The 23,933-nt window shown below is 41.7% G+C and overlaps 1 protein-coding gene across 3 annotated transcripts in view; it reads left to right on the plus strand.

Annotated features, from left to right (window-relative positions):
* Positions 1-2,360: 2,360 nt before the first annotated feature.
* Positions 2,361-23,933, plus strand: part of cars1 (cysteinyl-tRNA synthetase 1) — a 58,385-nt gene continuing 36,812 nt past the window's right edge. For 2 of the 3 annotated variants that reach the window (XR_013548428.1, XM_078415169.1), the window contains exons 1-8: positions 2,362-2,414; positions 7,747-7,992; positions 10,732-10,823; positions 12,924-13,012; positions 13,772-13,868; positions 16,450-16,548; positions 17,428-17,577; positions 20,891-21,031. Coding sequence is in view for 2 of the 3 variants with exons in the window: in XM_078415169.1 (XP_078271295.1) it covers positions 2,399-2,414; positions 7,747-7,992; positions 10,732-10,823; positions 12,924-13,012; positions 13,772-13,868; positions 16,450-16,548; positions 17,428-17,577; positions 20,891-21,031 (930 nt within the window). In the remaining variant the exon portion in view is untranslated. Of the gene's footprint in view, positions 2,415-7,746; positions 7,993-10,731; positions 10,824-12,923; positions 13,013-13,771; positions 13,869-16,449; positions 16,549-17,427; positions 17,578-20,890; positions 21,032-23,933 lie in introns of all 3 variants that reach the window. The other variant, XM_078415170.1, reaches the window with a different exon arrangement.

Genomic DNA, 23,933 nt, shown 5'->3' on the forward strand with positions numbered 1-23,933 from the left:
CCGATAATAAAAACTTTTTTATTAAAATCCATGAATGAGCGTGTGATTAAACATTCCAATATCACAAGGGATACATTTAAATACATTAAACCCTTGTTTTAACCGACCATGGGGGTGGGGGGAGGGGAATATTGTCCGTTATTGCTGATTTTGCTATAACTAAGTAGATTATCATTGTATAAGTAAGTTTTACAGTATTTCTTACATTCGCTAGTCCTTTGCTTGTCAACGCCAGCACTGATCAAAGAGTTATGATTTCCTGAAGATGATTCCAATCAACTTGTTTATAAAATGTAATTTCTAGAAGTACAAACAAAGAACTGCAGATGCTGGTTAATACACTAAAGGACATGGAGTAACTCAGCAGTTAATGCAGCGTATCTGGAGAACATGGATAAGTGATGTTTTGGGTTGAGACCCTTTTCAAACCATTGGTCTGGAACTGGGCCTGGAATCCTGGTAAGTTTACGACCCCAGCTGCGGGTAACTGGGTGAGAAGTGAGGATTGGCAGTCATTGATTGCGGCCTGCTGGCAGCCGGAGTACGGGTAAGGGACAGAGTTGTTGTGGCAGGGGCAACCTGGAAATAGTCAAGGAAACTGTCGCTCGGCGTTGGTGGCAGTAGGCCTGAAAGCAGACAGGGAGGCGGTGTGGGCAGGAGATGGTGTCGCAGCTGGCCTGGATGCATCTGGGGAGATAGTGTGGGTCGAGGGTGGTATCGGCAAACTGGCCTGATGGTGAAGGTCGTTCATTCACTATATTTGAAATCTGTTATAAATAGGTTTATAATAACGAGGGTTTACTGTTGATGAGTCCACCATTGCTACTAAATGGGCTAATGTTTTTCTGTCATTCAACCATCCACTTGAGGAATAATAGAATGATAAAAGCTATCCAACAGTTTGTATGTGATGTATAACTCTGGTGAGCCAGTACAGAGAGCTAAAATCCTATTGCTTGGCTAAATATTTGTGTTTTAGACTTGACGTGGTTTTCCAAATCCACAATTTACCATCCCAATCCTCGAACCATATTATTCATCCAGCAATAGAATTGTGAGATATAATTTAACAGTAACAGGCCACAGTAAACATTCATTTGCCTGTCAGACACCACGTGTTTCACACACCATTCAGGTGAGTTGAATGGTAATCCCAAATTGACCATATGGTTTAAGCTTCTCAACTTGTCCTGTCACCTTCACGTTGTCAGAATCTCTGTCTTCACACACCTTTAAAACTGCATCATTTAGTTTTTCTACCAATACCCACCATTCGCATGTCACTTCATTAAATTTCATCTGCCAAATATTTGCTAATTTCACCAATTCTGTTCGTGGCTTTCTGTTCTGAATTATTATTTTTGCATGTCATTTTTGCATTTGCATTTTGCACTTTATACACCAAAATTAGGCAGGCCTGCATCCACTTGTGTTCACTTCAGAGACTCGAGACTGCAAATGCTGGAATCTTGCACAAAACAAAGTGCTGAAGGAACTCAGCGGGTCAGGCAGCATCATTTCAAGAGAGTTGGATTTAGCTCTCAGGGCTAAAGGAATCAAGGGATATGGGGAAAAAGCAGGAACAGGGTACTGATTTTAGACGATCAGCCATGATCATATTGAATGGCGGTGCTGGCTCGAATGGCCTACTCCTGCACCTATTTTTCTATGTTTTTATCTGTGGAGGGAATGAATAAGGGCCCCGACCTGCAACTTCGCTTGTCCATTCAGTCCACAGATGCTGCTTGAACTGCTGATTTTCTCCAGCACTTCAGTCAAGTTCAAGACATTAGCACATATCAAACAATTTACCACTTTAACTAAAGGTAAATGAATACGTGACGTTTCGGTCGCGCCCTTCTTCAGACGGGGAAGACAGTCTGAAGAAGGGTCTCGACCCGAAACGTCACCCATTTCTTCTCTCCGGAGATGCTGCCTGTCCCACTGAGTTACTCCAGCATTTTGTGTCTATCTTCGGTGTAAACCAGCACCTGTAGTTCCTTTCTGTTTCTGAGAGATGATCCATGTCCAAGCTGTCGAGTTGTGACTTGAAGAGTGACCAGGTTGGTGCACATCTGGTGGTGCCGGGAAGGATGTTCCACTCTCCTACCACTTTAACTTCCTGGCATCGTGTGGCAACACCTAGCAATGTAAACTCTTCGTGCAATAATGCAAATGTAATCAGTGCTCACCAGCGACGCTCCTCGGCCGCCGGCAACGAACACCTTGTCCTCGTGCCCATCGGTCTCCATGGATACCGTCCCACTGACCCCGCCCCCTGCGGGCTCCTGATTGGCTGATGTTGGGTTTCCGAGCGACGTCAGGAGGATGAAGTAGGTGCGATGTAATTTCCGGTGCTGTCCTGCCTCTTGCATCAGCTGCACCAGGACAGGACGGGATGGAGAGAGGCGAGGGTAAGTGGCCGCAGCTGAGCTGATGCCCCCGCCTCGGCTAACGAGCGCGGGCCATGAGTACAGCAGGTGTTCTTCATGCCGGTTTCATTCGATGTGAGGGGAAGGGTCGCACTCTGTGTATCTGTCAGACCAGACCCTAACCTTTCAGCACTGCTTCTGTGATTGTCCAGATGGTTCGACCACAAACTGTCTCATCTCTTTAACCATTCTGGTCCTAGGCCCGCTGACAGTCTGGAACAAATCCAGGTTGAAAATGCATAGATCAAACAGCGGGTGTATTGTAAGTTCAGTAATTTCACGGGAAAGAGAAAATGAAAGCTGAAATTGTTGAAGATATTCTACAAGTCAGGGGAGCATCTGCTGAAAGCTCTGATTAAAAATCATTGTCCTAAAATTTTAAAGTTGTTTCTCTCTTCACAGTTGCATTTTAACTCGTTGAGTGTCCAGTTCTTGATTTTAATCTCAAATTTACAACGTCTTTAATTCTTCAGATTTTAAGTAGTGAAAGTAAAACTGCTCTTGATCTGATGTTAAAACATGCTTTATGTATAAAATATTCATTTGAATCCACATAAATACATCCCTTCAAATGTTGTTCCAGTCATAATCTTCTACCTAGTTTTGTTCCCTAAATGCACCGGTGGTAGTGTATTGAGGCAGTAATTATAATTCCATTGGATATAACATTTTTGCGAGGAGGGTTGTTTTAAGCAAAGCTAAGTGGCCTGCAAACAACTACCTGGAGTAACAGAATAACAGGAAACAGACAAGTGAAATACGCTGAGTTCAAAGCAATTCTGACAAAGATATTGGATGGAAAATCCAGAATCCATATATGTCAAAGACCACATTGAGTAGGAAAAACTAAAAGAGGAAGCTGATCTGCATCTAGGGCACTCTGCTGTTCTCCTATTACCACCCTATTTTATAACTCCCTTCAGAAAAGTTGCTCACTTTCAAACTGGAATTTTTCTGTTAATTAGTTTGTATAGATGACTATGTCAACAGCATGACTTGAATGGAATTATCCCAGAATAATAAAGCATTCATTTTGGAAGACTGAAGTTGCAATACACCCAGCGAATGTCATCTGGGATATAATCTTGCCATCTGACAAAATCTTCAACTATTTGGCCTGTTCAGAATATCACAATGAACATGTACCACCTATTAGTAAATCACACCATGAGCTATCTCTCCCCCCCCCCCCCCCCCCCCCTCCTTTTCCTCTGGCACTTTTTTTTAGAGCATCATGCTTCATTCCACTGTTCTTGCTCTCTCGAGTGAAATCTGCATTCTCTACTATCCATTGTGCAATAAAACATTTTTTGGATACTTTAGTTGCTTTTCACACTTGGCTTCTGCACTGAGCTACTTCCCATCCCTTGTAATTAAACATTTCTCCCTTAGTTCATAGTGCCTGATAAATTCATTGTCCTCCAATCCACAAGGCTATCCCTCCATGTAATCTCAATCCTTATTCATGGCCAGTATTTGACCTTACCATCTCATATGCCCTTTCTTTTCCTATCATCTCAATCAAGCAATTCATTCCTCATTTTCCATTTATTGCCCCCAACCGACACTCCTTTCTGCTTCACAAATCAATTTCTGGAAAAAAAAGATTTGTGCTCTCAAAACTGTTGCTTTTGGCCCACCGTTTACATTGATTGATTGATATCCGGCTGCTCCACACTTAAATTTAAAGTGATTTATATGTTTAGCCTTTATGTTAAGGAGGTTGTGGTAGAATGATTCAGTTGCCTGATAACAGCTGGGAACTGAATCATCCTACCACAACCAGAGGGCAGTCCTGAACTACTATCTACCTTATTGGTGACCCTCGGACGAATCTTGATCGGACTTTGCTGGCTTTATCTTGCACTAAATATTATTCCCTTATCATGTAACTTTACGCTGTTAATGGCTCGATTGTAGTCAAGTATGGTCTTTCCGCTGATTGGATAGTACGCAACAAAAGCTTTTCACTGTACCTCGGTGCACCTGACAATAAACTAAACTAAACTAAACATAATACACCACAGCTGACTCCATAAAAACAGGTTTTGGTGTCAAAGCAATCCAACAGCTCTTAAACTTATTTCTGAACATAAGGGTAGAATGAACTGTAGAACGTTATGGAGACAAGAAACTGCTGGCAGATGCTGGAATTTTGTGCAAAAAAAGAAACTGCTAGAGGAACTCGGCAGGTCAGGAAGCATCTGTGGAATGAATTGGACAGATTAAATTTTGGGTTAAGATCCTTCTTCATACTGATCTTCAATTTGAACTTTGCATCATAGTCTAGATATGGTCCAACTAATACTTTAAATAACTATGGAGAGTAACTTTTTATATTATAACCAACCAATTATAAAGTGTAACATTTCATTCACCATTTTCAAAATGGATTTATCATTACTTTGCTTTGAAGTGAGTTCATCTGTAGCTGCATTGAAATCCGTCGCATTAAACACACAGTTTTGCTCCTTCATTTTAACCATTAATATCTTTCTGTAACATTGTGTTCCCAGCTTAATTGAGCCATACTCTGCATGAGTACAGTCGAGTCACACAAAAGAACAGCAGGTAATGCAAAGAGAAAAATACTAGTGCAGAATATTGCTACAGCGTTAGTTACAGAGAAAATATCGATTTTTTTAAAAGATTGCTAGCGCCACAGTGAGGTAGGTTTGAAGATCAGAAAGCAACAGGCCTGGATGGAGTCCCTATCTGAGTCCTCAGGACCTGCGTGGACCAACTACCAGGAGTATTAACAGACATCTTTCACCTCTCCTGACTTCATTCAGAAGGTCTGGCCGGCTTTATTTTAATTGAGAACACAAATTTTCTGTGAAATGGTTTCGTTTTCTGCAGCCACAAACAATTCACTCTGACTTCCTGCAGATAATGTCAATAATTTAATAGTTATTAATAACTACTTGCTCTACCCACAATTCCTTCATTACTACTTACAGTAGGTGGCCATCATCCTCAAATCATTCTGTCATTCTACTCATAGTAGCTCATGTGGTTCTTCATTATAGATTCCAGCATTTCCCCGCTCCTGATGGTCAGTAGTTCCTGTTTTCTCTATCCCTCCTCTCTTAAATTATTCCACCATTTGCTGGTTTCCTCAATATAAATTATCTCATAAACAGGCCTATATTTACCCTGTAGAGTATGTTACATCCCCAAAGTCAATTTTTTTTTTCTCCATTCCAGTCTGTATATTTGCTTACCGATAACAATAATAAGGAAGGTAGACACGAAATGCTAGAATAACTCAGTGGGACAGGCAGCATCTCTGGAAAGAAGGAATGGGTGATGTTTCGGGTCGAGACCCTTCTTCAGACCTTCCTTCTCGCCAGAGATGCTGCCTGTCCCACTGAGTTACTCCAGCATTTTGTGTCTACCTTCGATTTAAACCAGCATCTGCAGTTATTTCCTACACAATAATAAGGAAGATATTTTCTTGTAAAACATTGCTTCTTCAACTTCGCACTAGCAACTCCATGATAAATCATTATATTGTTAGTATTTTCTTATGTGAAGTTCCTGCCTGATGCATTTTGGTTATTCGTAGCTAACTCATACAATGCTTGAGACTAATGCAGTGCAATATATGTTTCTGTATCCCCTCATAAATGTGTCTCATTTCCATTTAATTTTGTTTTATTTGATTAGTCAATGTATACATGACAAGAATGGGTTTGTAATGTGTGTAATGCAAATTATATTTAAATAGAAGTTTTGAGAAAATAACTCACTCACTTTTTATCCTCTGAGTGGACAGATAAAAGTGGTGGAGGCTGGCTCAATTTTATTATTTAAGAGTAAATTGGATAGGTATATGGATAGGAGGGGATTGGAGGGTTATGGTCTGAGTGCAGGTAGATGAGACTAGGTCAGGGAGAATGGTCGGCGTGGACTGGTAGGGCCGGACAGGCCTGTTTCCATGCTGTAGTTGTTATATGTTATATGTTATATGTTCTAAGGGCAGTGATTTGCAGCTTTTAACTAACGATCAACACGATGATCTAAGTTATTCTACAAACTAACACAGAACATGCAGAAGCTAAATCGCCACTCAATTCAACAGATATGATGAGTGGTTTTACTGAATATATTCGCATACAAATGTAGTTACTAATCTGTGTTCTGCACTGTTTTCTAGGTAGTACATTCTGCAACATGGTAACTAATGGTGGAGGGAACATTATTATGATACAATGCTTATCTACTATAGTTGAAACCACTTTCCTTCAACAAAGTCACTCTCTGAATCTATGCCTCCAAGATGATAGAAAAGCTATGAGGAATCTTGAATGATGTAGAGTAACATTCACTGCAAATGTTTGTCTGTGACATGTACTTTTGGCCACTGTAATTATGAGACTAGTCAACTCAATTTCAGATCAATGGTGATCTAGGAATTTGAAAGGGGGGTTGGTGGAAACGGAGATGAAAGTCAAGTGTTGGTGGATTAAATGCTCTAGTTGGAGATGTGCATTGCATCAACTTTGTGTAGGGTGAATGCCTTTCACTACTAATCAATCAAATAATGTTGCTCAAGTCATTGTGTGTAGACACAGATCTCAGGAACTGTGAATCATCATAATCATACTTTATTAGCCAAGTATGTTTCGCAACATACAAAGAATTTAATTTACCATACAGTCAGATTGGAGCTATTGTGCAATCATTAACAAATATGTCCCACTTCTGATATCATGATTAAGATATGGTCATTGCAAAAGTTGCTGCTATGACTGGGTCTTGGACACCACCCTGATAAACTTCTGCATTGATGTCTTGAAACTGAACTAATTAGCTTCCAACGGTTATGAGCAATTTCCTGTGTGCCAAGTATGACTGTGGCCAGTGAAGAGTTCTCTGCCCATTCCCATTGATTTCTATTATACCAGGGTTCAATCAAACACATTCACTTAACGTTTAGAATACAGTTCTATGTGTAAGTTTGGACCACAGCACTCTTGAAGTCATTCAGAATTGTCATGTGTCTTAAGTATCGGGGAGCAGATTATTGATGAGTATGTGCCACACAGCAATAGTGCCAACAATGTGTAGAATCATTTTGCTGCTGATTGAGAACAGATTGATCTCAATGAGCTGCCTTTATCCTGCTTGTGAAAAGTCCATAATTAGACAGTATTTCTCAAATTGCCAGTTTTGTAGCTACACTCAACAGCTATGTTAGTTCTGTGTTTAGTAACTAAAGAACTAGAATGGTGAACTGTGCATGAATTTCTATTGAAAAAACAACCCACGGTTCTGAAAGTACCTCTATTCCCCTCATTGTGTCTTGCAGCTTTCTGCTATGATGAGCTTCTTCATATAGGACCTGACCAGAGTGGCATGGAGGCTTTAAATGATTATCTTGCTACCCGAAGTTACATCGATGGTTTCGTATTTTCACAAGCTGATGTTGAAATATTCCGGTCAATACAAAAACCACCTCTTGATCAGTACTTCCATGTGGTGCGGTGGTACAGGCACATTACAGCAATTTGGGATTGTACCCAAGATGATGCCAAGACCTGTAGTCTCCACACATGTGAGTTGTGAGCATCTGTGTGGCAGTTCACATGGGGAATCTGTGCAACCTCATGGGGCCTTTGTAAAGCATTGCATTTTTCATTTGTATTTATTCATTTGGTGGAAGTGGTGAAGCTAAGTTTTTACTGCATTTTCCTAGATGCTCTTGAGAGGGAAATGTTAAGTGGAACTCTTGGTATCCATGTCAAGGTATTTCCATAGAGCCTGTTGGCGATTTGCAGGTTCGAAGGAACACTGAGATAAGTCAGAATGGAGTGTGACTTGGAGGAGAATTTGGAGATGATTGTACTCCCATGCTCCTTTGGTCGTCAGGAAGATTGTTTATTTGAAATAAGCTATTGAAGAAACCTTAGTTCCTTTGTAAATGGTACACACTGTGACCATTGCCCACCAATGGTAGAAAGAGCAAATGTGCTTAGGATGTCAGTCAAAATGAATGCATTATCCTAAGAAATGTTGAGCCTATTGGATGATGTGGGAGCTGTATTCATTTGGGGAAGTGGAGAATATTCCATTACACTGTTGAAAGTGGGAAAAGGTTTGAAGAGTTAAGGGCCTGTCTCACTTAGGCCATTTTTTTTAGGCGACTACAGGCGACTAGGCTGTCGCCACATGGTTGCCGGGGTGTCGCCTGTATGGTCATGATTAGTCTCCAAAGAGTCGTAGCGTCTTTCTGGTCGCCGCTGGATTTTCAGAATGTGGAAACATTTTTGGCGAAAGTGGGTTTGACGCCAATGAGCGTAGCTTGACGTATCCTGATGTAGGTGCTGTTGTAGGTTGTCGCCAGGTGACATAGGTTGTCGCCAATGCTGACTGGTGAATTCCATTGGCGACCACCTATGTCAACCGGCGACAGGTACCAGCGTTAAAACCGAAGGCAAAAATGACGTGAATTGTCTTCAGTTGTCGCCGACAGGGTCGTAGCTTGTCGCAGGTTGACTTTGGTTGTCGTAAGTTGTCGCCTGTGTGGTCGTAGGTGCGGTTGTAGGTGGACGTCCTACTCGCGATGATTGGGTTGCCGGTTGTCGGTAGCTTGACGTCGACGCCTGCTGTGCAATCACTCTATAACAGATTTCAGTTCTAGTGGACGGAACGTTCCCAGAGTAATCAGACATTATTGTCTCTTTAAGAACCCAGGCTGCTACTTACACTGCGGGAGGTGAATGACATTGACAAGCAATTGCTCCGATTCACACTTGTGCAATGATACTCTATTAAACAATGTAACAAACAGCTTTTAGTATTTTTAGCTTGCAGTAACAAAAAGACCTTTGTATTTGAAAACAACTTGTTTCACGGAGTGACTGTGAGGTGGTTGGAGCGAATCCCTTCCTCGGTTATAGCGTACAATCGGCAATAATGGACACAATTTCTTCTCTTCCCCCCCCCCCCCCCCCCCCCCATGGTCTGTTATAAAAAGGGTATTCTGTATACTCATGTATATCTCCATTCATGTGATGATCTCATAATTCCCTGAATAATAACTGCATTTTGAGACACTGTATTACTCTCAGAAATGAGTAAATTGGAAATTAGATTAATCGTGAACCAGAGATTGAGCTATTTTATTCTGTATAGCTCAATTCTACTTTAGTGTGTGTATTGTCCACTGAGTCATTGCAGTATCTTCCTCTAAGTGCTTGAAGTAAAAGCACCAGTCATTTGCATCATTCATCGCAGTATTCATCATGTAAACTTTATAAATGTAGTTAAACATTTACAGCTGCGCTTAAAAGGGTGTGATTATATGATTAGTACTAGTTTGGTAATGGTAGTCAACAGGGTGAAACAATGGTAAGGAAGGCAAATGCAATGTTAGCATGAATTTCGAGAGGACTAAAATATAAAAGCAAGGACGTAACGCTGAGGCTTTATCAGGCACTGGTCAGGCCAATTTGGATAATTGTGAGCTGTTTTGGGCCCTTGATCTGAGGAAGGATGTGTTGGCTTTGGAGCGGGTCAAGAGGAGGTTTACCAGAATTATCCCAGGGATGATTGGGATAAAGTATGAGAAGCGTTTGGAGGCTCTGGGCTGTACTCGCTGGAGTTTAGCAGGATGATGGGGGAATCTCATTGAAACCTACCAGATAATGAAAGGCCTAGATAGAATGGATGTGGAAAGGATGTTTACAAAAGTGGGGAGTCCAGGACCGGAGGGCTCAGCCTCAAAATAATAAGACATACCTTCAAAATGGAAATGAGGAATTTCTTTAGCCAGTGCGTGGCAAATCTGTGAAATTTATTGCCACAGACAGCTGTGGTGGCCGAGTCATTGGGTATTCTTAAGGCAGAGATTGCTAGGTTCTTGAATAGGTAGGACGGTAGTTGAAAGAGAAAAATAGATCAACCACAATTGAATAGCGGAGTAGATTTGATGGGCTGAATGGCCTAATTCTGTTCCTATGCCTTGTGGATAGATATCCTTTTATTTTCTTTACAATACTTTTGTTGACCACTGCACCTTAATTTTCATGATGTTTTGTCAGTTGATGGGAATGACAATCTTTATTTTTTATACCTTCATTTCTTAAGTTTGCAGCTTATTTGACACATTGCATTGCATGGTACTGTTACAATTTGATATCCTTGTGAATGAACAGTTTTGTGACCACTCACAGACATGGTTCCTACAAACAATTACTTGAAAATTATACTCTGGTCTATTCCAATACCGCAATATTCACGATTGAACCTTAACCATGCCCTCAATATATTGACTCTGGCTATTCTTTTTCAGCTAAAGTGAAGAGATCCCAACCGCCTTGGTCTCCACCAACAGAAGTGAAACAACCTGAGCTACGACTGTACAACAGTTTAACACGTTGTAAGGTCAGCATAAAGTTTGGTCTGACGAAGAGCTTTAAAACATTCTTACAAATCCTGTCAAGAGTGTTTAATTGTCATATATGTACCGGCAATGAAACAATGAGCTTCTTACTTACTACAGCTTTACAGGCCTATTAATGCAATAACACATAAATAAATTTACAATAATCAGTGATATAATAACTTAATAATTAGTAATACTCGGTATCCAGACCATAATAGTGCAAAACCAAAGTATATAGTGCAACTGAAACAAAGTTCATAGTAGATCATAGATGATCAATTATCTTATCAACCATCGATAGATGCTGAAGTGGGGTTATTGCTTGTACTGTGCAGTGTTCAAGATCATGCCGTTACATCACATGGTGTCATCCATTTAACTCCTGTTGGCATTTGCCCCCTGAAACGGGGCATAACATGACCTAAATCATTCATTAGGCGCTTTGCTTACCCATAGGTAATATTTGCCTCTATCCTTGATACATGCTATAGAATTAGTATAATGTCCAGTGGATATTTTAATCATCAATCTGTGTTTTTGGCAGTTTCTTTCATTGGGGCTAATTATGATTGAGCAGTATTTTAGAAAATTGCCATTGCAAGTGAAATGCACAGATTATTAATGTGCATGAAATTTTAAAATTTGGTAGATATAGAGTAAGCAACCTATTAGGTATGGAAGGTGGTGATCTTTATTTTGACTTTTCAGCATTTTCATGTTTCGTTTCCCTTTGTGTTCTGCCCAAAGTGGCATCTTTCTATATGCTCTTGTTTTATTTCAAGCAATTTCACCACAAAATAGGAAGGTTTGTCTTTTATTGGGGTTGCTGGATTTTGATTTTATTCCATATAGACCAATTGGACCCATTGGGCCCAAACTATTGGTGCAGCACCCTCACTCCTCGCCCTCCCCCCTCTCCCCCTCCTTCCCCCTCCTTCCCCCCCTCTCCCCCCCCACTCTCCCACCCCCCCTCTCCCACCCCCCCTCTCCCACCCCCCCTCTCCCACCCCCCCTCTCCCAACCCCCCTCTCCCAACCCCCCTCTCCCAACCCCCCTCTCCCAACCCCCTCTCCCAACCCCCTCTCCCAACCCCCTTCTCCCACCACCCTTCTCCCACCCCCCCCCTCTCCCACCCCCCCCCTCTCCCACCCCCCCTCTCCCACCTCCCCCCCTCTCCCACCTCCCCCCCTCTCCCACCCCCCCCTCTCCCACCCCCCCCTCTCCCACCCCCCCCTCTCCCACCCCCCCTCTCCCACCCCCACTCTCCCTCTCCCACACCCCCTCTCCCACACCCCTCACCCCCTCGCTCCCCCCCTCTCCCACCCCACCCCCCTCTCCCTCTCCCACACCCCTCTCCCACACCCCTCACCCCCTCGCTCACCCCCCTCTCCCTCCCCCTTCCTCCCCTCTCCCCCCTTCCACCCCTCCCCCCCTCTCTCCCCCCCCTCTTCCCCCCCCCCCTCTTCCCCCCTCTCCCGTCCTCTCTCCACCGTCCTCATACCCACAGACAGCGCCTGTGTGACTGACTAAGCGCTGACACAGAGCAACAACCTGGTGGCATTCCACGCTCTGCGCACACAGCTTCCTGGCTCACCCACTCTCTTAAGTCATATCTCACCAACACCACACTTCACAACACCCCCCTCCTCCCTCCCCCATCCATTCCACTTCTGGCCAGCACGCGTTAATCAATACAGGCAACTGTTTACTCACAGCAGTATTCGCTCACTTCCCGATTCCCTTTAAACTTTTACATGATTGACAACCAAAGCTCCAAATAACAAACCCATCCACCCACAATCTCTGTGCGTGAGACTCTTGTGTCTTGCCCATCTCATGTATCCGATCAACGGGCCCCAATGCGTTTTTTTAAACTTTAAAATGTGAATAACTTAAAAAATATAACACTGATTTCAATTAAACCTCTGCCATAAGACCACGGGAAGACGGTGAGTAAGGTGGGCCTAAAATTGTTGCGCTATCCTGTACCGTTTTGGCTGTAGTTCAGGAACAAGGGAACAAACTAGAGTTTTAGTATATAGATATTGCTCTAAACCAGCTAAAGATGGTTCTTGTACAAACTCTTGTGTTTCTTTCAGGAGATCTTCCGTCCTCAGAATGGGAAAAATGTGTTGTGGTATTGTTGTGGCCCTACTGTTTATGATGCTTCCCACATGGGACATGCCAGGTAATCTGCCATATGATGCTTTCTTTGGTAATTCTTCAGTTAAACATTATCTAGTATAATTAGACAAATCTAGGATAAATCTATTGCAACTTCTATGAAACCTTGGGTGGAAGATAAATGTTTCCCGTTTTATGTACATGGATACAAAGGAAGTGCATATTTGACCAGTTAGTGGTAGAAAATGGAAGTATGCACTGAGAGACACTGACTAAAACAAAAGCCATCCAACGTCTTGCTTATTCTTTGGTGATTCTGGATAGCCTCCTATGAATTGCAGAATTACATTTTTATATTATGCAACCAGGCAGCATTAAAAGCCTGGTGTCGCCTGCAAGGTGATCCGATCTTCATCTTGTGAGGCTTCTTTAGGTGAATGCTTGCCCCAACAAGCATTGGGGCATACCGTATAATGAGGTTTTGGGTTCAATTACTGATCTTGCTAATTTAGTTGGGTTTTGAATTTTGATGGAGATGTTTTACTCTGATTACTTTTGTCATCAGACATGGTGGTAAAGCAAAATTAGAGTTTCTGCTCCAATTTATTCTCTGTTGACAATCATGAGCGTGATTGCAAGAATTTAGGAAGAAGCATGATTATGCTCACAGCTATGGACAAGCTGTATTTTAAGATCATTTACAGTGTTCTGTAATCTTACAACCCATAATTTCACCCAGGCTTCTTGTAATTTCCTAGTCCATGCTCGGTCTGCCACCAGACTTAATTTAAAGCATTAAATCACTGCACTTTTTGTTTCTTAGGTCCTATATCTCCTTTGACATCCTGCGAAGGATTCTAATGAATTACTTCAAATATGATGTATTTTATTGTATGAACATTACTGATGTGGATGACAAGGTAAGAGTTTGTTGTCATCGCACATTATCTGCTCTTCAGCAATAAATTAACCCTTCATTAGATTTCACCAGTGACATGACTTATATTATTAGGTATTATTATTATATTATTCACTGTCGTCCTGATGAGTTTCATTGTCTGTATAATTCATTAACACCTAGCCCACAACCAACAATGGACCATTTCCTGGATCGTCGTTACATTTTTGCATATCTTTCATCATTTATAACCATATAACCATATAACAACTACAGCACGGAAACAGGCCCGTTCAGCCCTACCAGTCCACGCCGACCACTCTCCCTGACCTAGTCTCATCTACCTGCACTCAGACCATAACCCTCTAATCCCCTCTTATCCATATACCTATCCAATTTACTCTTAAATAATAAAATCGAGCCTGCCTCCACCACTTCCACCGGAAGCCCATTCCATACAGCCACCACCCTCTGAGTAAAGAAGTTACCCCTCATGTTACCCCTAAACTTTTGTCCCTCAATTCTGAAGCTATGTCCCCTTGTTGGAATCTTCCCCACTCTCAAAGGGAAAAGCCTACCCACGTCAACTCTGTCCGTCCCTCTCAAAATTTTTAAAACCTCTATCAAGTCCCCCCTCAACCTTCTACGCTCCAAAGAATAAAGACCCAACCTGTTCAACCTCTCTCTGTAGCTTAAGTGCTGAAACCCAGGCAACATTCTAGTAAATCTCCTCTGTACCCTCTCCATTTTGTCGACATCCTTCCTATAATTTGGCGACCAGAACTGCACACCATACTCCAGATTCGGCCTCACCAATGCCCTGTACAATTTTAACATTACATCCCAACTTCTATACTCGATGCTCTGATTTATAAAGGCAAGCATACCAAACGCCTTCTTCACCACCCTATCCACATGAGATTCCACCTTCAGGGAACAATGCACAGTTATTCCCAGATCCCTCTGTTCCACTGCATTCCTCAATTCCCTACCATTTACCCTGTACGTCCTATTTTGATTTGTCCTACCAAAATGCAGCACCTCACACTTATCAGCATTAAACTCCATCTGCCATCTTTCAGCCCACCCTTCCAAAAGGCCCAAGTCTCTCTGTAGACTTTGAAACTCTACTTCATTATTAACTACACCACCTATCTTAGTATCATCTGCATATTTACTAATCCAATTTGCCACACCATCATCCAGATCATTAATGTAAATGACAAACAACAGTGGACCCAACACAGATCCTTGGGGTACTCCACTAGACACTGGCCTCCAACCTGACATACAATTGTCAACCATTACCCCCTGGTATCTCCCATTCAGCCATTGTTGAATCCATCTTGCAACCTCACTATTAATACCCAATGATTTAACCTTCTTAATCAACCTTCCATGTGGAACCTTGTCAAATGCCTTACTGAAGTCCATATAGACAACATCCACAGCCTTGCCCTTATCAATTTCCCTGGTAACCTCTTCAAAAAATTCAAGAAGATTAGTCAAACATGACCTTCCAGGCACAAATCCATGTTGACTGTTTCTAATCAGGCCTTGTTTATCCAAATAATTATATATATTGTCCCTAAGTATCTTTTCCATTAATTTTCCCACCACAGACGTCAAACTAACAGGTCTATAATTGCTAGGTTTACTTTTAGAACCTTTTTTAAACAAAGGCACAACATGCGCAATGCGCCAATCTTCCGGCACCATCCCCGTTTCTAATGACGTTTGAAATATTTCCGTCATAGCCCCTGCTATTTCTGCACTAACTTCCCTCAATGTCCTAGGGAATATCCTATCAGGACCTGGAGACTTATCCACTTTTATATTTTTTTAAAGTGTCCGTACCTCCTCTTCTTTAATCCTCATAATTTCCATCACTACTCTACTTGTTTCGCTTACCTCACATAATTCAATATCCTTCTCCTCGGTGAATACCGAAGAAAAGAAATTGTTTAATATCTCCCCCATTTCTTCCGGCTCAGCACATAGCTGTCCACTCTGACTCTCTAATGAACCAATTGTTCTATATCTCTCTATATCACCGTCTATATCTCTCATTTCCATTTCCCGTGACTCTCAGTCGAAAGAAGAGTCTCGACTCGAAATGTCGCCTACAGTATTCCTTTTCTCCAGAGATGCCGCCTGACTCGCTGAGTTACTCTAGCTTTTTGTGTCTATCTCCAGTTTAAACCAGCATCTGCAGTTCCTTCCTACACATTATATTATGAGGTTCTGGCCAGGCCATTTTACAAAAACCCACTCCAGCGTGGCAGCGGAATACATGGCTGTCTTAGCTTGGGACTGCCAGCAAATATTAAGTGCTAGATGCATGCATGAAACTTGTTGTACACTACCTTCTCAGTATTAATTATGGTAAAGATATAAATGGAGAATAGATAAAAGATTGATTTGTCGTTTTCAAGCACGATTCTTCTATGGCAAATGAGAGTTCATGCTGGGTATTTGTGTCTGTCTCTCCTGTGAGATAGCACTGTGATAACCCATTCATTTGTAACCTGATATGTTAAACTCTGTGCTTTGTGTTCTAGAACACTGCTTATTCTAATGTAATTGCTGTTATGTTTATATAGATTATTAAGCGAGCCCGGCAAAATCACCTATTTGATAAGTATAGGGAGAAAAATCTGGCTCCTACACAGCTTTTGCAAGATATCAAGGCTGCTCTGAAGGTAAAGTGATGGAGTATTAAAGTTGCCTCCTCTTGCATAGATCCTCTGCTGAAACATGATTGTCACCACACATTATTAGGCTATTAATGTATACCCCATGACGAAGTGGAAATGGTTTAAAGTACAGATACATAGATTATTGTAGCTGAACGTAAACATGATTGTCATTAAAGATTGTTGGGTTATCAATATATATCCCATGGTCTAAGTGGAATGGTTAAAGTACAGATACCTAGATTATTATAGCTCCTTTCTTGTCTATGTCTACATTGATTACAAGATTGTGAGACAACACAAACCTGACCCTCGGCTGTCTCTGGTTACTATGAAGCCCCAGATAGTAGGAAGTATCTCCCTGCCATTTTGTCTTCAGATACTGCATTTTGTGTTTTGCTCAAGATTCTAGCATCAGCTGTTCCTTGTGACAACTTCATGTATTTCATCTGGCACATTCGAACCCTTAAAATTTAATATAAATTTAAAATAATCATCACCTTTTTTCTCTGCAGCTGTGTCTGTACCTTTCTGTTTCAATTTCTTTCCTAGAGTTTCTCTTCTGTCTTTTTTGCTGTTTTTTGTTACCGTGACAACTTTGTGCTTTGGATCAGTGCTGAGACCACTGAAAAATTGGTGGAGTTGCGGACAATGAAAAAGGCTGCCAAAGGATATCCCAGTATTTGGATCAGTTACTGATATGGGTGGAGAAATGGCAGATGAAGCTTAATCTGGGCAAGTGTGAGATATTGCACTTTGGGAGGTTAAATGTAAAGGAAAAGTATGAAAAACTCAGAAATTGGCTCTTGCTGACTTATCATAATAATTCATTAAAATTATATTTATTTCTGAATTGATTCTTGTTTTCATTATGTTCTTGTCCAGCCTTTCACTGTGAAACTTGGTGAAACCACAGATCCTGACAAGAAACAGATGCTAGAAAGGATAAATCACACGGTTTTGTCATCCCTTAAAGTCCTTGAGGATATGATACAACAGGCATTTCCCAAAGTGGAAATTACCCAACAAACCCAGGTATGATTAACCAAACAGCCAGTTGCCAGTTACTTTACCAATGAGCTGAGAGGCGTTAAGTGGAATTGTGAATTCTTACTATTGTCAGTGACTCCTTTCTGATGGTACTTTTCAGGAATTCAATCATCACCCACTTGCATGGAGGAAAAACTGAGTTCAGGCTCATTAAACAAATGTCTTCAACAGTTTGTGTCAGAAGGAATTGCAGATGTTGGTTTAAACCAAAAAAAGACACAAAGAGCTGGAGTAACTCAGCGGGTCAGACAGCATTTCTGGTGAAAAGGAATAGATGATGTTTTGGGTCGAGACCCTTCAGACTGCCTCGAACCGAAAAGTCACCTATTCCTTTTCTCCAGAGATGCTGTCTGACTTGCTGAGTTACTCCAGCTTTTTGTGTCTATCTTTTGTCTTTAATAGTACAATACAAATACATATTTGCTATTCCCTTTACTTCACATTTACCTTTAACTCAAAAATATTCTTCACATGTACAGTTCTCTTTAACTTTAATTGATTTTGAACACCAGTAAACACTCAGAAGAGGCTATGCCATGTGTACAAGTGATCAGTCCTACCCACAGTTACATTTCAAGTTGCTGACGGCATAGGTAAATAAATAGGTAGCAGTTAAGTGTTCTAAATCTATAGATTTACAAAATATAGAAGGAGAAGAGACAGAAAGAGGTAAGGAATTCCACAAATTTGAGTTTGGGGAAAGGATACTTTTGTGCACTGACTCAAAGTCAATGAACTTGAGGTTCATGGAAGGGGGAGGAAGAATACAAAGGGTGGTATGTTAAAGTTAATCTTGAAGTTTGGGGTGTTAAATTTGCTTGAGTTAATAACATGAATGAAAAAACAAGTCAGATTTGATTGAAATGAAATTTGAGAAATACAGACTAGATACCTGAGGCAACACTAATAGCAATACATGAGGTGAGGCAGAAGGAAAAATGGCACACTGCAAAATGTAATCGTTTTTTTTCATTGTAAAGTGCAGTGTAAATATATTCTATTTAAGTAAAAAGCAGCATGGTTTCAGCACAGATAGATAACGAAACAAGCAACCAATTAAAATTTAACTTAAGGGGCGATATAAGCTCCAAACAGAGTGGGGGGGGGGGGGGGGAGCTGAGAAGCAAGAAAGAATTTATTGCTCACTTCATAATGAGGAATTACCAGGAAAAAGTGATTAGAGGTTTTTTTAAAGTTTGTCTTTCTACAGTACACTTGTTATGTAGCCCACCCATTAGTGCACTGCTAGCCTCCCTCAACAGTAATGTGATAATCTATAGCGATATACTAAAACTCTCATTTGTTTGTTTGTTTGTTCCTGGACTACAGCCAAAACAGTACACGATAGCACGACAATTTTAGGCCCACCTTACTCACCGTCGTCCCTTTGGTGTTAATGGGAGAAATCTAATTGAAATCGGTGTTATATTTAAAAAGTTATTCACATTTTAAAGTTTAAATTTATCTCCGAGGGGGGAAAGGGAGGGAGGGGGGGAACGGGGGGAAGGGGGGGTGGGGAGGATAAGAGGGGTTGAGGAGATGGAGTGAGGGGGAGAGGAGGGCGGGGCAGTGGGGGGGAGGGAGAGGGGGGATGGAGGGGAAGGGGGTGGATGGAGGGGAGGGGGAAAGGGGGGAGGGGGAAAGGGGGGAGGGGAGGGAGGAGTGGGGAGGAGAGGGTGCTGCACCAATGCAGGAGAGGTTTGGGCCCAACGGGTCCACTTGGTCTAGTATATATTACTAAAACCCTCATCTTGTTTGTTTGTTGCTTTTTTAGTTTGTACGTACCCGTAATACAGCCAAGACGGTACACGATAGCGCAACAATTTTAGGCCCACCTTACGCACCATTGGCCTGTGGTTTAAATGATTGTTATATTTTAAAATATATTCACTTTTTAAACTTTAAAAATCACTTTTTGAACTTCAATAAATCCCTTTTCCACTTGCCCTGCCTGTCAGCCGCGACCTCCATGTTCGACGTCACAATAGGAACCCAACGTGTCCGCGCCTGTGCAATTGGGGCCCGTTGATCTAATACATACCGGCCGCCGGATCCACACGTGCGCTCAAAGCGCGCTGGTTGTCCGCCGGTCTTCCTGCTCAAAGCAACGGCCGAAGCTGTCGAGCTGCTGCTGCAGGAAAGGTTTGCACCCAACGGGTCTACGGATTGCTCTGGATGCCGCGATGGCCGCCCGGGGCCGGGGTGAGTGGCTCCCGCTCCCCTTTCCTCTCCCCCTTCGCCCGGCCCCGGGGAACACTCCCCGGCTGGTAACGGGTCCACGGGTCGTCAGTTGGGGGAGGGTTGCCGGGCCCGCAGGAGAGGTTTGGACCCAACCCGTCTAGTGACCTGATAGCTTTGGTGCTATTGATTTGGGGATAAGTGGCTCGGACATTGAGGATTAACGTTCTATTTCTTCAGGCAGATAGAAACTGTCGGCATTCAAGTTTATGTGAGATAGGTCAATGAAATGGATAATAGGAACAGGGCAAATTAAAATGATTAACATTTTTCACTTGAAGGTAAGGCTGAGACTGACTGTTTAGAATAAAAACCTGTTTCCATGGTGAACAACTATTTATTTGCACGAGGAGCTTTAATAATAGTTACTTTCATGGCCATTATCAATAAAATAAGGAGAAATTAAAATATTGTGCTCAGAGTGGACATTGAGTATGCACAAGATTTTGTAAAGCTACACAATACTCTTTAAGATTTAATATGATAAATATTTGGAAAGCAATTTACAGAATGGATACATTGATCAGAATCATAACCGAATAGAACAGGCGTTAGTAAATGTTGCAATCGATTTAAGTTGAAAATCCGCCAGGAACTTCGCTCTTCATCATCATGGAGGGACAATTTCTGTAATTTCCAGTTCAATCATTTTGCTTGTTAAGTTATTTTGTAGAACTGTCACTAGTTCATTGACTTCTTTGCTCTTTTATTAAAAAAGGATTTTCTTGGTTTTTGATCTTTCAGTGCCATTAAAAAATTCCCCAGTGCAAGGTTATAAATTTATCAATACAAGTTTTAGTTAGATGATCTTAAAAGTTTATTTTCAGAAATTTACAAACTTAATTAACTACATTATTTAAATTTCTAATACCCTATCTCCATTGTATCCATAGGCTCTATAAATTCCATGTAATGAAGTGATCATAACCTCACACAGTGCTCTAGATACAAGCTGATCTTCATATCTTGCAATAAAAATACTGCATCTTTAAACTTGAATACTGTATTTTATTCTAACTTGTGGGGCGTTTACAAGTCATACTATTATTTTTTTTTAAAGGTGCTGTTAGTTGAAGCAACGGATGTATTGTCTGATTGGCTGGATGTTCAATTTGGTAGTCAAGTGACTGACAATACCATCTTCTCAAAGCTCCCCATGTACTGGGAAGGAGAATATCATAAAGATATGGATGAACTCAATGTAAGTAATTATACTTCTCACAGAAATGGTTGCAACAGTTTATTTTAGACATTGGGAGAATGTTAATTGAAACAAGGTTTTGGTACATTCTGAACAATGGGTACCAGCTCAGCACCATAGGATAATGGGCAACTCCCATACATCCAAGCTGTGATACAGGTAACACATCAATGGTGTCATGGTCTCAACTTCCACTGCTTCGCCGATGATATCCAGCTCCTCATCTCCACCAAGTCAATCTCCACCACCACACACTCTATACTGACAAACTGCATCACTGAAATAAAATCTTGGCTTCAATCAAATTTCCTCAAACTCAACTGCAACAAATCTGAAATCATCATCATTGGTCCAAAAACGCTCACCAAATCCACCCAAAACTTCATCCTCAATATTGATGGTCTCCCAGTATCCACCTCCCCTCACATCCGGAATCTTGGAATCATCTTTGATCAAACCCTCTCCTTCGACAAACACATCAAACACATCACAAAGACAGCCTTCTTCCACCTCAAAAACATTGCCCGTCTCCGTCCATCCCTCTCCTCCACAGCTGCAGAAACCCTCATCCACGCCTTCATCACCTCCCGTCTGGACTACTGCAACAGCCTCCTCTATGGCGCACCCTCAAAAATCATCAGTAAACTTCAATGCATTCAAAACTCCGCTGCCCGTCTACTCACCCACACCCCGATCCGTGACCATATCACCCCCGTCCTTTACAAACTCCACTGGCTCCCCATCCCCCAGAGAATCCAGTACAAAATCCTCCTCATGACCTTCAAAGCCCTCCATAACCTGGCCCCATCCTACCTGACCGACCTCCTCCACAGGCACACTCCCACCTGCACCCTCCACTCTGCTGCTGCCAATCTCCTATCCCCCCATCCGGACCAAACTCAGATCCTGGGGGGACAGGGCTTTCTCCATCACTGCTCCCACCCTATGGAACTCACTACCCCAAACCGTCAGAGACTCCTCCTCACTCACCACATTCAAAACATCACTGAAGTCTCACCTGTTCAGTACTGCCTTCAACCACTGAAGGTCACCTCACCTTCTGTCTCCTTTCTCTGTTCGTCTACTTATTTATCTATTTATTCACTTCCCGATGTTCTTTAAATCCCTGTAAAGCGTCTTTGAGTGTATGAAAAGCGCTATATAAATGTAATGCATTATTATTATTATTATTATATAGCAATCAGGCCACAAACAACCATTGCCATAATACAATGGGCAGATAATAAATGATCCAGTGGTGTGGTATCGTGATCAGATGATAAACATCAGCTGGAGTTAAAGCTAAACTGGTGAATGTAATAAGATTTCTAGAAGATATTCGATAAGGTGCTGCATCAAAATGTTTCTGATATAACATTTTGGTGCTTTTAAATGATTGGCTGGTTAACAGGAAACAGAGGATAGGTAATTTTCTGCTTGGCAAGATGCAATGAACAGTCTGCCGCAGGAATTGTTGCTCAAATTTTTACAGTTGTTCCTTAATTGTCCCTTAAATGTTTTCAACGTATTGAAATGAATTGGATGATGGCACTGAGTGTATGGTCGCTGAATTTGCAAGTGACATATAGAAAGTAAGAAACAAGAATATAGAAATTAAAAGCAAAGTCTTTGAATATTTTTATGGCACATGCAGGTAGATTTTTTATAACTACAGGGGGTGGAAGGTTTGTACAAGTAGATAAGAATGCAAAGTTGAGTCATAGACAGATCACCTGTTGTTTTACTAAATAGCAGATCAGGATCAAGAAGCTAGGTTGCCACTTCATGCTCATAATCATATGTTCATTTATTCACTTGGTGCAGTAACACATCAGTTCGGGCACAACCCATTTAGAGAGCTGTTGTAGCAAGACTCAAAGTGATTCAGAGTAGAAACAAGGAACTGCAGATGCTGAGTTCCAAGAAAAGACACACAGTGCTGGTGCAACTCAGCAACTCAGGCAGCATCTCGAGAAAACAGGCACAGGTGACTTTTCGGGTCAGGATCCTTTCTCAGTCTGAAGAGGGGTCCCGACCTGAAACGTCATCTACGCTTGTTCTCCAGAGATGCAACCTGACCCACTGAGTTACTCCAGTACTTTGTGTCTCAAAGTGATTCAGTTCTGTGATTTTAATGGTCAAATTAAAACCAACCATCTTAAGAAAAATATATAATTTAGTTTTTTGCTTTGCATTCCTCCAATAATATTTGAGGTGAGCAATGTAAATAACAATGCTGCAAATTTAGTTCTTAAAAGAAATATATTTGCTAAAAATTTAAATTAAATACCTTGGAAATAAAAGTATGTTATTTTTGAAAAGGAAATTAAAATGACAATGCTTTCCAGTTTGAAATGCAATGAAGTATTTCCCCCCACTCCCTCATCTTTACCAATCGACTCCATCCTATCCCCCCCTGGTCAAATCCCTCCCCACCTACGTCCAAGACACCTCACATGCTCTCCATCTCCTCGATAACTTCCGGTTTCCAGGCCCCCACTCCCTCATCTTTACCAACGTGCCCTGCCTTTACTGATTTGCAACATTACCAGGCATGTGAATTTTCCAAGTTTTCGCGGATTTCCATGTTTTTAAAATCAATTTTCCACGCTTTTTGCATGATTTCCGTGTTTTTCACTTTGCCAAAATCACGTTTACCAATGGAGAAATTGGATCGGAAAAAAAAGTAAATAAACGATGTATAGCAGCGTATGTATGTAACACTAGGGTTCCGCTAGAGGTCGCTGGGGGTTCCGCGAGAAATAGCTGTTAATCATTGAAATCCGGACAAAATTACAAGAGCCCACTTGAAATCCCCCCCTCCCTGGAAGTCTCCCTGAAAATGTGGCACATCGCCTGGCAAGGCAGGCAATCTTGACCTCATCGGGACTTCCACGGCCGA

This window comes from Rhinoraja longicauda, chromosome 18 (genome assembly GCF_053455715.1).
Source record: "Rhinoraja longicauda isolate Sanriku21f chromosome 18, sRhiLon1.1, whole genome shotgun sequence".
Taxonomy (NCBI): Eukaryota; Metazoa; Chordata; class Chondrichthyes; order Rajiformes; family Arhynchobatidae; genus Rhinoraja; species Rhinoraja longicauda.